Below are 16962 nucleotides of genomic sequence, written 5' to 3' on the forward strand. Positions count from 1 at the left end.
ATCTATCCCATGAACAAATATGAGATTTGAGACTAAATTTATTGTCGGACTAGTGTAAGGTAATGCGCAAAGCATTTGATTCCACCACGTCAGCTATAGACTAGCCCAATGAATATTGGACGCGTCAGAAGCAATCCCTAACATCCCAGACCCTAGCCAAAGCCCTACTCGTCTCTCACCTCCCCAACCCTACCAACGCCGCGACCCATCTCTCCCAGCCACCACATCGCCACCGAAGCCTATGCCGGTGACCCAAAGCCGGGGGAGCGCGGCGTGGCTACCCTAACCATTGCATGTTTCTCTTAAATGTATTTCGAGGACGAAGAGAAGCCATTGCATTTCCTGAAAACGGGACAACAGCATTCCTTCTATTCTAAATCCATAGAGAGAAGGGAAGTATTAGGAGAATGGGGATCGGGGACCTGTTCCTCGCGCATCAACTCCTGGAGGCGGCTCTTGAGGACAGGGCCGTGGCGGCCGCCGCTGCGTGACTTGGCGAACACGACCCCGAGGCACGTCGTCGTCTCCGGGGTCCTGGACCGGATGGCCTCGGCAATGGCGGCCCGGAGGCGGTCGGGGATCGTGATCCTCGGCGCAGGTACTCCTTGTCGAGCCTCGCCCCCCCGATCCCGCACGCCCGAAACGACTCCACAAGCGACGTCCTTGATGCCGACGACGTCCTCTTGATCCTCGTCGCCCCCTCCACCAACGCTGCCGGCGACTCCGGCTCGCTGAACGACGATCTCGACATCGAAGCGAGCAAGAAATTGATCAAATGGGACAAGAAAATCAAGTCAAATAATTTCCGGAAAGGAGGGATTAAAATTTCCAAGATTATTTCCCTTTTTTTTTCTGGAGGCGAAATAAATTTGCTTCTTCGTTTTCGAAAAGAATAAATAAGAAAAAGGGAACAAAAAAAGATCAGAGGGACCGCGGGGCCGGAGGGAACAAAGGATGATCAATAGTCTGTTTACGGCCTCTTTTTTTCATTTCTTCGCCTGTAATGCAGTAGTATGCAATGTCTTTCGATTAAAATATAAATTTTAATATAAAAATATTTATTTTTTTATTCTTTATTTTAAAAATAATTTTTATAATTTATGATAAAATAAAAGTGAAAATTTTTTCTTCTCCTATGCAATTCTATCAACTACGAGATGAGTGGTTTTGTGATGTCTACTTGCACGCAAACCTTTGCATGTTTACCATGAATGACGTTCTTAGTCCAATTGTCAATATATAAGTGAGTGCCTACAGCAGCAGTAATCTTCAATAACATCCTTTGATCCCATTGTTCTAATGGAAGATCAGAAAATCGCACCTAAATAGAGGTACGTCTGATGAAGTCAATCCCAGGTCGAAAGTTTAGTCACAACTTCTCCAAGGCCAACACTTGTCCTACAATAGTCCAAGAACCATTCGAAACCATCCATTCCTGATCCTTAGCAAGCTGGAATTGGAAAAGTAGGTGGCCTCTAGAGAGGGGAATAACTTGGAATTCATTGGAGATTTTCTATCTAAGCTTTAACTCTTTGTAGATAAACTCTAAGGAGAAACTAGCCCCAAGAAACTTACCGAAGTGGGAGATGGACCTCTATAAATTTCTCCTTGAGTTGGGCTACGTCTTTGTTGGCAGGGGCGGCCCAAGCCTTAGGCGACCTAGGCGGTCGCCCAAGGCCCCGGCTCAAGAGAAGGCCCCCGTGGCCCCGCGCGACGGCATCGTAGCCTCGTAGGCTACTAGGTTCCTAGCCTTTCAGCTCGGCCTCCCGCTCCTAGCTAGCTACAGTGTCACTGTCTGTAGAGTAGAGGCAAGGCCGCAGGAGCCAACGGCTACCTCGACAAGACGCGGGTGCTCCACTCCCATCGGCCATCGCCCATCATTCCTCTCTGGCTCTCTTTAAAATCCTCATCGTCTCCACTTCTCCTCCACTCCTCAGTCCTCAATCCTCTTCTGTTCTGTACTTCTGTAACTCTATTCGACTGGGTCTCTGGCTCTCTTTAAAATCCTCATCGTGCTCCCGCGCCTCCGCCAGTCCGCCTCCCAGTCCCCGCCTCCCCGGGCCCCGGCATCCCGCGACGGTCCCCGCCAGCCCGCCTCCCCGGCATCCAGGCGGTCCCACCGCCCGCGACCTCCTCGGCTCCTCGCCTCCCTCCCGGGCCCCCGGCTCCCGTGAGGCCGTGTCGCCGTGACCCCGTCGGCCCGTCCGACTCAATCCAGCGAGCCGGCGAGGTCGTCTCCTCCACGGCTCCGCCTGAGCGCCTCCCAGTCCCCGGCAGCATCCTGGCGATCCTGCGAGGCTACGACCTCCTCGCCTCCCTCCCGGGCCTCCGGCCCCGGCTCCCGCCTCCCGTCTCCCGTGACCAGTGAGGCAGAGGCAATGCCGCAGGCCGCAGTGACCTCCACCGCTCCACGGCTCCACCTCCTCGCCAGTCGCCTCCCTCCCCGGCCCCGGCTCCTGTGACCCCGTCTGGCCGTTACTCCCGTCTCCCGTGAGCTGTGACCTCCTCCGCTCCTCGCTCGCCCCCGGCCCCGACTCCCATGAGGCGTGAGGCCGTGATGGCAGACGGCGTGAGGCTCCCTCCCCGGCCCCGGCTCCCGTAGTCCCGTGAGGCCGTGACCCCGGCGGGCCCGTCCGTCCCCTCAGTCCCTCCCTCACGTCTGACGGTCTGACTTCTGAGACTGAGCCTATCACTGCTGTCAGTCTGACACTGTGACGGTGACTCAGTGGGCATACACGGTGTGATTCTTCTAATCCCCTTTTGAGTGTGATTCTTCTAATCCTCTTTTAATTATATTTTCAAATTTCAACATCCAGCGTTTAATTCCCCTAATTTTGTTGCAATTTCTATAATTTTGTTATAATTTTTCACTTCTATTTTATACTTATTAAAAATTTATTATTATTATTATTATTATTTTAAAAAATGCCTCATTTAGTGAGTTCGCCCTAGGCCCCCAAATGTATTGGGCCGCCCCTGTTTGTTGGAAACCTTTTATGTTTTCTTCGCTCTTTTTTTTTTTTTGGTACATTGAAGGCTCATACGACCGATGTGAGTACGGGCAACAAAATTAAAAAGTAAAACACTATAATAAAGCTCTGGCACAAATCCGTGGTCTGCCCAAATGAAACCTCTAGAGTGATGAGCTACAAAAAAAACTAACCATTTTGCCGCACCGTTCGTCTTCTGATATACATACGTAGCGTATTGTCGCCTTCTCTGAGGACATGTCTCTGTATTCTTGATGCCTTCGAACCACAACCACCATCGGACGATTGGATTTCAATCATTTTCTAATGATATCGTCACTCTCTCTCACTTTCCTAAGCCTTCTCCCTCATTTGTGCTTGATTTAGAGCAATCATGGTAGGATGCAAAATTTATCAAACGATCCAATCCAAACACCTTACCAAATCCTCGAAACAGTCACCGCTGCTGGGCCATCAAAATCAACCAACAAATCAGCAACAAAAATCACAAGACTAAGAAACATACCAATGATAGAAACATACTAACAATCAAGTATACAATTAATTGAAATAGGAGTAGCCAAGTAAAGCACCAACCACTCAACCATGTAGCCACATTTCATCAAATGCATCAAGAACACCTCACCAAAACCACGGCACCATCCGAAGCAGCACGGACATAACTCCTCGACAGAATTGGATGTATCCCATTTTTGGATCTCGCCGTAGGAGACGAACAGGCTCAATATATCCTTCAATCGCATCCGCCCATCCACCATCCATCGGTTAGGGTGATATTTGGAATGCGCTACCAGCGCCATAAATCGAACCCGTCCCCGCCCCGGTCTCCACCTCTTCCGAGAAGCAGAAGCGAAGAAACCGAGAGGAAGGAGCGAATAAGTGGAAGGTTCGAAGAGGGATGGGAGAGATGTACGGGTACGCGAGCGTGGAGAAGGCGGCGGCGGGGGACTTGGAGGCCGGGACGCTGTACCCGGGCCTCTCCCGCGGCGAGAGCGAGCTCCGGTGGGGCTTCGTCCGCAAGGTCTACGGCATCCTCGCCGCCCAGCTCGTCCTCACTACTGTCGTGTCTGCTGCTACTGTCCTCAATGCCTCCATCAATAACCTCCTCACCGGAAGCTCTGGCCTCGCCCTTGGTTTTGCCATCCTTCCGCTCTTCCGTATGACCCTCTCCTTCTTCTCTTTCTTTCGACAACTCTTTTTTTTTTCCGGCCTTGAATTGTTCTCTTGGTCCGATCCTCGTCTTTTTGTGTTATTATTGTTGTTTTTCTCTTCTATTGAATTAATGATCTTTTGTTCTTGATTTGAAAGCTAGGGTTTGGGTGGATCTGGCTTTAGCATCGATTTTACTGAACTTTTTTTACTTGAACTTCCGCCCTTTTGTTTGATTGGTCTTTGTATATTTTTAGATGTAAATGGATCAGTTAGAAAGATATGCAAGGAAGGAAATCTTGACTTTGGAAATGCATGACTGCCATCTCAGTTATGGGGTTTGTTCGGGATCATCCGATGAGGCAAGCTTTATTGCATCGTAAGCTGTTGAAAAGAACGAGGTCTGCGCCTGTGTCCTTGAGGCATACTTGACTTTGTAGCGTTAGTTCTTCATGCGTACTCTTAGGGCTTTAATGGGCTCCATCTTTCTGTGGATTCCATTTTGCATTTTCTGGTTGATGAACTCTCAGTTGTTCCCCTTGATCCTTGATTTTCTTTGAAATTGGTTTTCTATCTGGATTCTTTGGTTTTATGTACCATTATTTTGCGGCTAATTCCTGTTTTGTTGCAGTAGCAGGCACCTAGTGGAGACTCAATCTTTGAATCTTTACAAGATTTTCTCCTTTTATTCTGTCGTAGGTTCATGTGGCTTCCTTTGATTGAGCTTCCATTTTCTTTGCCTGATAAAATTGGGGCCTTTTGTTATTTAACTTCTAGTTAACTCAGCTGTTCATTGGCACTTGAACCAATATTGTATTTTTTGGTCAAGACTTCTCTCTTTCTAACATGCTACTGGATCAGCTAGGTTTTGCCATTTTTCATTGCTGTCTTTTAGGGTTCACGTTATTTTGCTCATCATCTAACTCCTTGAAGTTGGCTCATGGACTTTATGGCATTATTCTGGTTGGGTATGCCAAGCATGCTAAGCAAGTCTCTTTATAGTAAGATTGACTAGGCATTCCCTTATCCTATCTACAATAAGTATTTGCTCTTTTAAATTAGCAGCCCCTATCCAAAATGCTCTTTCTAGTGCTAAGACATCAGTGTTTGTGAGGTTTAAATCCTGAGGGATGTGGTCGCCCCAATTTTTCTATGGAATGGGATGTGTCGTCATCCAACACTAGGGATGGAGAATGTCCCAAGATGTGCTGATCGGGATGCTTGGACAATGGCGGGGTGGATCCTGTCCCAACACTTGGGATAATATCCCATCTCGACTCTTAGGATGGTACCCTGTCCCGGCATTCCATAGGATGTCCCATCGGGATTTGAAACCATGGTTTGTGCATCATCCTTTTATGCTCTATGTGTTTAGAGATTCTTGTCATGAGGCTTATCTTTCTTACTATTAATGGTATTGTATAATGGCTTGCCTTTCTTCATCTGTCATGCTGGTATGTTGCTTGCATTGTTTTTTTGCAGAATTTCATTGTTGCTTGATATCTCCTTTTAAGCCTATATGATATTGGAGTGCTTGAAATGCATTTTGGTTAATTAAAGTGATTAATTAAGTTCCACATATTGTTGTTTGGCTTGATTAATGGGTTATTGTGGTCATAAGGCTTAAGCATCTAGAAAAGGAACTAAAGCATTTAAGTAACTCTGAAAGTAGAAGGCAGTCATAATTATGTTTATTGAATGCTTGATAAGGTTAGAAATTGCTTGAAAGGTGGTCTTTGTTAGATATAAAACATATAATAATGCATTTATTGGTGTGAATAAAGTTAATATAATATATCTTTCACGCCTAAAATAGTAATGAAGAAGGAGAATTTGAGAAGGGAAAAGGCCTTATTAAGAGATTTAATTGTGATTTGTTGATGGTTATTGTTGCCTAGACATAGGTAGCAAGTGCTAGTGTCCACTTGAAGAATCTAACAAGGCAATACAAAAAAAAAAACTCAAAGCACGTGGGCATGATGACATTGATAAGGGGAGAGTTGGACTTCATGCTCAGTGATATTTAATGATAAAAATAATTGATAGGAAAGTCCAAACCAAAATCCATGCCATTGATTTTGATCTACACTTTGAAAATACCTAGAAATAGAATATCTTACCTTTTGGAGAACGCTAATTGAGCTCTAAAGGAATTCAAAAATGGACGATACCTATTAAACTGGTGTATTAAACTATATGGAATTTAAATTGAATATCCACTTTATTGATTATAATGTACCAATCTTAAACCTATGAAAATAGAACATAATACGTTTTGATGCTTGGTCATCGCAAACCACTATGTCATGTCAATTAAAGTTGTTCATTTTTCCAGTGGATAAGTAGGTTGGAGACTGCCCAAAAGATGATTAGTTTATAGGTATTTTCAGTGGTGTAAAACACTATCTATAATGTGGATCTTGAATATGGAGGGCTCGTGATTGATTTTGAAACTTAAATCTTTTCTCAAAGATTTAGGTGTTATTTGGCATCACTTTCATTCTTCTTATTTTCAGGAATAAAGAAGAAATTTTATTTTTATTTTATTTCTAAGTTTTTAAAAAGTATAAATATGCTTGGTATGGTCAATTATTTTTAATAGCATAAACATGATGATGGTGGCCGAGGCAATAATAGTGGTGCTGGAGACAGTAGAGGCCATGGTGGTGATGATGGTGGAGAGGGTGCCAACAGTGTGGCAATGGTGGCAGTGGTGGTGGGGACACTGACATTGTGGTGGTGGAGACAATGATGGTGGAGGTGGCCTGGCAAAGGCCGTGGTGGTAGCAATGATGTGGCAGAGGTAGCGGTGGTGGCGGCAGCAGCACTGGTGGTGTCGGAGACAACGATGTCTATTGTGGTGGCAGTGATGACACTGATGGTGAAGGTGGTGTCGGTGGTAAAAGACATGAGTTTTTAGTTTTTAAAAATAGTGAAAGTAAGAATTCCTTACTTTCATTTTTTCTAGAAATAATGAAGATGACTTTTGAAAAATAGAAAATAAAAACATGTTTTCGTGTTGGTTTGAATGATTTTGTTTTTAAAAGTAATAAATGAGAAATAAAAATGATGCCAAATAGGCTCTTAACATTTAGCAGGTAGTCTAACCCAAAAACCGTGTGACATAAAACAAGGAAAAAAAGTTTTGTAGGTGAAGCGGGGAGATTATAGGGGGTGCTATGTTGAAAAGACAAAAGAAGCACTTCACAACATTGAAAGGAAAAGGGCAAACAATGGAAAGTAACAAGTAAATGATCCCATACAAAAGGGGAGGGGCTTGGTTTGGTGATATGGTTTTCTTTGGTCTAGCTAAGAAATGGAAAAGAAAAGAAAAGCAGGGGAAAGAAAGGGAACGAGAGAAAGAGTAGAATGCCTTGATTGTCTTCAAAGGTGATTGACACAACCAAGAAGTATTCAAACCTCATCTCTTCCCTCTTTATCTTTCCTTTTTCTCCCTTTGGCAAGACACAAGAATTGGTATTGATGGAAGCCCCATCTTGTCCCTCCTTCTCATTCTTTTTGTCCTTGACAAGACACTAGAAAGTTGTGCTAATGGAAACCCTTTTCTTTCCTTTTTCTTCACTTTACTTTTGCCTTTTTCTTCATCAGCTAGGGTGAGATACTTGATTGCAACTTTTTTCCTTGTACTTCTTCATTTAACCTAGCTGTGTCTGCAACACACCCACTCGTGGTATGCATATCATGCTGAATTAGGGTGGACACATGGCAAAATCCCAAGATATGCAATGGCTAGGTGGCACGATCGGCTTTTGAACCAATGACTCATGACTTAGATACCAAAATGGGTTAATCTTCCATCCTAGTTCTATCCAACCTAGTTCTAAAACACATTACCTAATAACAATGAAGGAACTTTTCTTTAGTAACTAACACTCCCTTAAGTGAATTGTTGATATCAATAGGTATGCTTAATCAACTAAGTTTTAAGTAGTTTCAGTTAGTGTCATGCCCTCTCATTTGCATGTAGTGAAATTCTTATTGCCAGAACACTTGAAATTCTTTAAGCTTCATCAAAATCATCACTAATACATAACCATAATCCTCTCAATTTGAAGATTTGTACATGGAATCTGCAGAAGAAAGAGGAGAAAAGCTAACATCTGCAAGGAAACATCTTTATCACTTACTTAGATATTGGATGCTCCGTTGGCTATCAACTTGGACCTTGCTAGGTGCAACTACAGTGGCATTGCTGCATGTATATCCAGGGAGGCCAAGACTAAAATTCGATGGCATCGCCTTTATACTGTCACCGAGGTTAATACACCCAGTTTTAAGTAACCATTAGCGTCATGCCCTCTCACTTGCATGCAGCCAAATTTGTAGGTGTTGAATGGTGTGATGCTGCATGAGATATTTTCTTGATTTGGAAGAAATTTCTTCATGGAGTCTGTGGATCCATCATATGGCATCAAAACCAACCTCTTAAATTCATAATTTCTAATCACTCATCTATCCTTCCATCCATCCGTCAATTCTCATGACCAATCCAACATTATTTTGTAATATACTAATCCTTTTGTCATCTATTTTGCAACATGCCAATCCTTTTGGTGTCCATTAGATCATTAAGACATGTATATATAACCCCCTCATCTTGTTTCTTGGCCAAGGGTATGATGTTTTGTCAAGTTATTTTTTGATCTAAGAGAATTTTCATCGTAACAATCAGTGGATCCATTCCATGGGTGGTGACTGCTTGTAAAAGTCATGACTGATAAGGAACTCGTAACTTCCCAAATTTTCTAATCATACCTAGATATCCATTCATCAGTTTTCATAATCAAGCCAAAACTATTCTGTAAGATTTTTAATGGAAATCTTCTCGTAGGGAGTCGGTGAATCGATTCCATGGTTGGTGGCCCCTTGTAATAGTGTTAACTGACAAAGACCTTGCGACATCCAAACTTTTCCAATCACATCCAGCTGTCCATTCATCAGTTTCCACAATGAAGACAAAACTATATGTAACATACTTTCCTTTTGGCGTTTATGTGACAATAGATATTTAAGACCACATCTCCTCTTCTCCCCTGCGTTTGTGTAGAGCAGAAGTAGAAACTTAGAGCAAGGAAGGATTAGAAAAATGGAGATGTACATGCATGCGAGCATGGAGAAAGAGGATTTGGAGGTGGGGATGCCCTACCAAGGACTCTCTGACAACATAAATGAGCTCCTGTGGGGCTTTGTCCGCAAGGTTTATGGTATACTCACCATCTCTATCATTCTCACCACGATAGTCTCCGCCATATCCATTCTTTGTGCCCCAATTAATGAACTTGTTAAGGGTAGCTACAGCCTCGCTTTTGGCCTTGCCCTCCTTCCTATCTTTGGTATGATAACCCTTCTTCGTGCATCTCCACTTTCTTTTCATCTGAAATCTAATTGCAGTCTAGCATTTTTTTTGTGTCATTTTTTCTGGGTTTAGGTTGGTTTGCTCTAGTAAATTAATGTTCTTTTGGTTGTTGAATTCAATACCTGTTTATTGGGTTAATTGTGTAACAGAATCTGCGCTTTATCTTAAATTAATGTAGTTTTGACCACATTTGGTTAGTCCCTTGACTTTCTATGGCTTGCTGTAATCAAAGGGTCATAGAAGGTGTGTCCATTATCTGCATATATAAAGATGGTACTGATGGCAATTTGATTTTTGAAATGCATGACAGCCAACTAAAGTGTGGACATGGTCCAAATCATGCAAGACAATAGATTGGTTGATTGTAATTTTTTCCATTTTTGTGGATCATAATAGGGCTGAGATTGAAAGTTTTAAGGCTATAGCTGATTAAAGTAGTAAGTTCCATGTATGGGTGTACAGCTTGATAAATGAGTAATTCTAGAAAAAAGTTGCATGATTTTGACAGGATTGTCTAGGCGGCAAAGTGCCAAAGCAGGTAAGTATTTGAAAATAAAGAAGAAGACTTGTTTGTGGTTGTGAAATTCCATGGTATGTGTCATGTGGAAAATCACCTAGACAAAGTGGTTCACACAGGACCTAATATATTAATATGAATTGAGTTGGAAGAAAATGATTTCATACCTAAAATTAGGTTATTGTGTTTCACTGAAAATTTATTTGATGGTTTTACCAAACTCATCTCAAAAGGAAAAAAAGAAGAAAAAAAGGGAAGAATGGACAAAAACATAATTGCTATGTAAGTGAAAAGGCAGGATTCTGGAAGATTACATGAATCATTAGCAACACTTGCCGCTAGCTTAGAGAACATATGTTGTCATCAATTTCTGAAATAATGTAAACAAAGTTTTGACATTTCTAATAATGTCATAGCTATATGACACTAGGCCTTCTTGGGTGGCAACTTCAGTAGTGAAAAGCATATTTAATATCTGATGCATGACCCTATGAACCACATTGATAGTGGCAAGAGAGGATGTTGGTGGCAAGAGAGGCTGCTGCTTGGTTGGGAGATGAAAAATCCATGCATCATGTCATCTCTAATTTTTTGACTTCTTTTCTTCTTTTGATTTGAATGCATTGGAAACCTTAATCAGAAACTTATATTTATCTTCCAATTATTTTCATATCGATGTTGGTCGGTCTATATAGTAAGAGCAGTTCACAAACTGTTTTTGATATATTTTAGTAATTAAGAGATAAGCATGAAGGCATGTATTTCCAAATGTGCAGGTTGCTGGCCTTCTCTAGCCCAGTAATTGGGGCACCCAATTTGCTTGGTAGTGCAGGCTGGGTTGGAATCCATTCTGGATCATGCCTAATTTTTAAATGGAACAATTGCATTCAACATTATATTATACTTGAGATTAGCTATGCTCTTTTCTTCATTCCTATATCTCTTAGTGCTTTACCATTGTTCAGCTTTAAGCATCAATTTGACCAAGCCTGCTCTCAATTGCATTTGTAATGTATACTCTTGAAATTCGTTGCTAATTTCTTTTAGCAGTTTTTTTTCCTCCTCTTATCGGTTTCCATTAAAGTTTATGGTTAGCTTGTGTTCATTTTGTACTGCTGGATGGAGGAAATTATGTAATAAATGACTCTTCTGGACATTCTTTTGCAGTTTTCATGCTAAAGAAATGTAACTCAAAGTTTCTTCTTTTGTACCATTAATAGTGATACACTAACCAAAGTCTCTATTTTACAGTGATGTTCCCACTGTATCATTATCAACAAAAGCACCCACTGAATTTCATATTTCTTGGGCTGTTCACTGTGTGCCTAAGCTTGAGTGTGGGTGTGGCTTGTGCAAATACCCAAGGTGAAAAACCGGTTGCTTTCTAGAGTTATTATTCCAGTCTAGTGTTTGTTGAGATTTCTGTGATATGCTCTTTTATATATATATATATATATATTGTTATTGTTCTTTTTCAGGTAGAATTGTGCTCGAGGCATTGGTTTTAACTTCAGCTGTTGTTTTGTCCTTAACTGGCTATACTTTCTGGGCTTCGAAGAAGGGCAAGGACTTTAGCTATCTTGGACCCATTTTATTTGCCGGTCTTCTTGTTCTTCTTCTTACGAGCTTTATCCAGGTATGTTTTAATCAACATCAATAATTTTATTTAGTGATCAGGAATTGTTCAATCTTTTTTTTTTAATGTATAATATTCTATATTTTCTTGAGCTTTGACTTTTTCACAATAAACTTTAACAATTTTTAAACTTTTTAGTGTGTCAAAGTTATTTTTATCTTATTCAAAGGTTCAAAACAGTTTAAATTTTATGCTAAAATGGTGAGTGATGTATCTTCAATCTTCTTGACTTTATTTACTTTCTATTGTTATGAATTTTCGTTTTTTTAATAATTTTGTAGTTGAGACTCTAAAACTTCAATCAGAACTACCAAAATTGCTGAAATTAAAACTTGTTTGGATTGGTATCTAAAATTGAAACCAAGTTGTGACACCCTTTAGTAGTTGGTATTTTCTACCCAGGACAATATACATGCTTGGGAGTTGGGATCTTCCTGAGATCTCAAACTTGCACCCACTTCCTAAATGCTTCCTTACCTAAATTGTTTCTAGATATCCACTTCATCACACCAGCACTCCTCCCAAATTTGGCAACTAATTCAAATCTCAGGGTTCTTCTTGCTCCTCCAACCAATATAAAACTGAATAGTACTATGAAACATTAAGTATGATGTAATATGGCAAATGCTTTTATAACTAAGTAAATTTGTAAGGCCACCTCATAATTATATTCCTGGTGCTCAACTATGTTGAGTAAGATCTAGTCTTCTAGATATTTAAAATAAAGCTAAAGAAGGTAAGGATGCAGTAGATGATTCGAGTTTGTTTTGAATTATGATTAGCATGCAATGAACTGAGGGTTCAACAAGAACAGAGCACCGGTCAGGCTGTTAATGCTAGTTCAAGAACAACACAATAATTGGTTAATAGAATCTGGGGTGGTTTATGGCTTTAGTCCTTATAAGTCTTTCTATTCAATGCCGACTATAATTTGGTTTCATCGCTTTATGAGCTCTTTGGATCCTTTGAACTTGAAGCCATCTCAGATTAATTGAAATAGGCAGCTGAAGATGTAGTGCCTGAATCTTGAAGTGGACTTCACCTGTCTGATAGGGCTGAAAACGGGTCCGAAATTATCTGATCAGATCCCCTTCTGTATCTGGTTTAGATCGGTTTGGGATAGAAATATTTGAATCTGATCGGATGTGGATCTGGATTCGGATGCCCATTCATGAATTTTTCCAGATCAGGATCTGGATATCCGCTAAAAAAATCATCTAAAATACCACTCTTGTCAAGGATCGACCTGTGTGTTTTGAGTTAGTCACCAACCACCCACCCACCCACTAAGACAATGGTTGCCCCTACTCTATATTGACATTTTATTATACTTCTTTAAGACTTGTTCGGTTCATAAAAATAGCAGTTTTCATATATTATTTATTATTGTGATAAAAAATCAATCCTTTTCACTATGATAAAAATATGGAACATTTCAGTTTTTCTCTTATGGTATTTCAGAATTAAGTTAAAAATATCAATATGTATATCTATACATAATTTTTTTTACAAGTTCTCTAATAAAATAAATATTTGATTTTTTTATGTTATATATTTTTAGCTTAAAAAATAATTTCTCATATATTTTTAATAAAAATCCAATTGGAGCGATGATCTAGGCCCCTAACCAGGTCAGTCTCCATGTGTGAGTTTAATAACTATAATTTAGATCAATATCCAGTTAGCTATGTTATCATATGCAACCTTGATATTGGATTTCATCATTATTCTTTAGGACTACATCACTTATCTTGATTTCATTATTAAATCCACTCACAATCCGATTTATATCTGAATAATATCCAACTTATGTCCGTATTTGTATAGAGAAAATATGGATATAACTAATATATGACTTGCATCCATATCCATTTAGCATAAATATGGATATGGTTAATATCCGATTCATATTTTTATTTATTTAGACTAAATATGGATACTAATTGTGATATCTGTTTAATATCCGCATCTATATTTGTATCTGGTCTCCAATCTATATCCGATCTATTTTCAGTCCTAATGTCTGATGAGGGAAATTTCATGAGCACATTTTTTTTTTTAGTGCACTTATAGAAGCAAAGCAGTGAGCTTGCAAGAGAATATGAAGGAAAAGCAAAAAAAAAAAAAAAAAAAAATCAAGGCTCCTAAGTTACAGATCATTCAAATAAAGCTTGATACAATTATCTTTAGTTACTAATAGAGAAAGGATGGATGGCATTCCTCGGTGGATTCTACTTGCCTGTGAATTGCAGGCTGCTGCCTCCATGCAGAGCTGTTTTCATCTTTTGAGAATTGGAGGGACATAATAGATATTATAATGTTTTAGAGGTAATATATCAAATTTATCAACTAAATTACTTTTTTATAGATATTTTTTTGTGTGGTTATACAAAAGCCAGACGGGCCATGTGGAAAATATTGTAGCCAACCTTAAGCAGCTCTTGAATATCCAAAGTTCGCAAAGCACTGCTTAGGTTTATACTTGGGCAAAAGAATGCCCCTGCGAGTTCACTAGCAAATCATTGTTGTACCTACCAAAGTCATGTAAAGGGATTCAGCTTTCGAGTTTCAACAATCCCTGTGGAACTAAAATCTCTTCATTGAGTAGCATATTTTATAACTTATTATTAATAAAATATGGAAAACCACTTCAAAATAATAGTCCCAGGAAGTTTATGCTTCTTCATCTGCTCTCTACTAAAGTGATTGTTTCCCTCCCTGATATCTGAAAACCACTTCATAAGAAAAAGAAAAGGAAAGAAAGGGGAAAGAACTAGGAGCTGTATATTTCTTCACAGCCTTACTACTCTTAGCGATGGTGTCTCTGACTGCCAAGGCTTCCTCATGCAATAATTGATGGTTTTCTGGACTTGATGCTGTCATCTTACACAGTGACCTGCCTCTTGCTTTGAACCTGGTGGCTGGATTTCCGCTTATTCTAACAATCATGCTTGTGAATGTTGGTTAATGCAGATATTCTTTCCACTTGGGTCCACATCAGTTGCTATCTTTGGCGGGCTCGGAGCTATCATATTCTCTGCTTTTCTTGTCTATGACACTGACAACTTGATAAAGCGCTACACCTATGATGAGTACATATGGGCATCAGTTGTTCTCTACCTAGACATCCTCAACCTGTTCCTTTCCCTTCTGAACTTGCTGAGAGGCATGCAGTCAGATGGGTAGGAGGGAATTGTTTTGAGGTTACAGATAAGAGAAAACGGTGGTACTTGAATTAAGTTCATCTGAGTACAACTTTCACCTGTTTCTATTTTATGTAATGTGATGTCTGTCTTCAATGTTTTATGGGGTGGTATATTGTATATGGAGGATTTCTGCAAATAACAGAGCTAGCTGAGGGCTCTTCTTTATTCTAATTTGTTTTCTCTGGTCAGTTGTAACCCTGTATGCTAGCTGATCATGATTTCCCAATATCATAGTGAATATTATTCGGCGCAGGTCGAAAGCTATCTAGTTACTGGGCACCTTGCATGCCACTTAACATGGTTACGTATCCATTGCAGTGTTTTCGTTTTCGAACCTGTAATAAATTGTGATATTGCTGGCTGGTATGATGTAATTCAAGATCTGCTTTTGTTTCCATGTTTGTTTTCTACCCTCCTGCTACACCCTGGAATTTTGACATTATCAATGAGGCGCATGCTGGGAATCCAACGGAGCTCCTTGGACAGGTTCTCGGGCAATCAAAATGAAATGTGGCTTTAAGTGAGTGGCGCCTTGGTCCAACAGCGATTGTAAGGTGAAGCGTCCAATGTGAAAGGTCGTAATATATGCTCTTTTTTTTTGGATAAATAGTTTTTCTTTGGTAAATTGGAGAGTAAATATATCCGTGGGCATCAGAAACTAGGATATCTAACAGTTCAGAAGGAATAGTTACCGCAGCTGTGCATAGGGTAGATTCTATGTGATCAGCAGTAACATATGTTGTTGTCCAGTCTACGCAGCACTGCTAATTTTTCTATAGACATGTTTCACTTCATAAGATTGAAGAGTTGCTCTTATTTTTTATGTGATCAGCATGCACTTATGTCATAAGAATTGGAGTATCAAATAATCTGACATCTCCTGCTACTACTATTCCACCTCTTGTACTTCTAATAACAAGATTTGTTCCATCCATTTAAGACACTATCATCAAAGTTAATTTTGAGAAAATTAGGAAGATGCTGGCTTGCAAATGAAATGGAACATTTATGGGATTACAAGATCCGCAAAAGGAGACTCAATTTTCTCTAGCTGGCAAGCAACTAAAATTGTGAATTTGAAAAATAAATAGGTTTGGTAGCCAAGCAACTCAAAAGATATTTTGGTGCCCGAGCATTCTTCTAATTGTGCTTTCAAGCACAGTTCGCCTAGAGAGAAAATGAGATTGGATTAAAAAAAAGAAAAAAAAGCAAATTTATTAAACTTAAATTTAACAGAATTTGGATAACTAGAAATTGGAAATAAAACAACGAAACTGAAAAATACAATCTTTTATTGAATTGGGGGAGACAGCAGTTGGTGCAGTGGCTTGAGCCACTTATCATCAATAGGCAACCAATATCTTGGAATCCAGGTTTTCAACAGTCTTGCTTCTCTAGAATGAGGAAAACTAGTCCATGCATTTTCTTCCTAATTTTTACCAGTCCCATGTCATGTTTGCTTTAGAACACTCTTACAAGATTGGCATTCCTGATCTCTAGAGAGACTCTAATCGAGTAGTTCTTATTTGTGATCTCCAAAGAGGCTGGTGTCCTCCTGGATCACAGGCTCTGGGGGTCCTCATGCTCCTTAGAGGAGCCATAGCTGGTCAATTAGTGACAAAAACACTAACGTAGTTTTGGTTGGATTTTTTTGGAGATCAATTTCTTGGGCTGAATGGCTCATCAAATGCTTTGCACTAACCTCCTCCAACCAATCCTGTTGATAAAACTTTTCGTATGCACATTATGAGAGCTACAATAGAAGGATGCTCAGGTTTGCAGTCACGACTTGTAACATTCAATAAACATGGTTTAATCAATAGAACAAGAACAGATTGATGGATGCTTATGATCTCACCAATCAAGTTTTTTTGAGGTAGACTTATGTGCTGTGATTTATTCTCATATGTTTAAGTCAAATCAGGATCATAGGCCTCATTTTTTTTTTTTTCCAATTTTAGTTCGAACTTGATAAGGCCTTCCATCTTGGGTTCAAGATGGAAATAAGAATCATGGTATTGGCTGGTAGACAAGTTACAAGTTTGTATCGTGTATTGATAGTCTTGGTGACAATTCTACAACTTGGA

At 40.0% G+C, this 16962-nt stretch overlaps 1 protein-coding gene across 1 annotated transcript; it reads left to right on the top strand.

Moving 5' to 3' along the window:
• The first annotated feature begins 3783 nt into the window (after positions 1-3783).
• LOC120112828 (BI1-like protein) lies at positions 3784-15197 on the top strand. The gene is made up of 4 exons (XM_039132719.1): positions 3784-4147; positions 11285-11398; positions 11512-11669; positions 14643-15197. The coding sequence occupies exons 1-4, from the start codon at positions 3889-3891 to the stop codon at positions 14853-14855; spliced, it is 744 nt and encodes a 247-aa protein (XP_038988647.1). The 5' UTR covers positions 3784-3888; the 3' UTR covers positions 14856-15197.
• Positions 15198-16962: the final 1765 nt, after the last annotated feature.

This window comes from Phoenix dactylifera, chromosome 13 (assembly GCF_009389715.1).
Source record: "Phoenix dactylifera cultivar Barhee BC4 chromosome 13, palm_55x_up_171113_PBpolish2nd_filt_p, whole genome shotgun sequence".
Lineage (NCBI taxonomy): Eukaryota > Viridiplantae > Streptophyta > Magnoliopsida > Arecales > Arecaceae > Phoenix > Phoenix dactylifera.

Excerpts from the sequence above, each read along its gene's own strand:
- LOC120112828 (XM_039132719.1), top strand. The coding sequence starts at position 3,889 with ATGGGAGAGATGTACGGGTACGCGAGCGTGGAGAAGGCGGCGGCGGGG. Across the intron at positions 4,148-11,284 it reads TGCCATCCTTCCGCTCTTCC|TGATGTTCCCACTGTATCAT; the intron begins GTATGACCCTCT and ends TCTATTTTACAG. Across the intron at positions 11,399-11,511 it reads GGCTTGTGCAAATACCCAAG|GTAGAATTGTGCTCGAGGCA; the intron begins GTGAAAAACCGG and ends GTTCTTTTTCAG.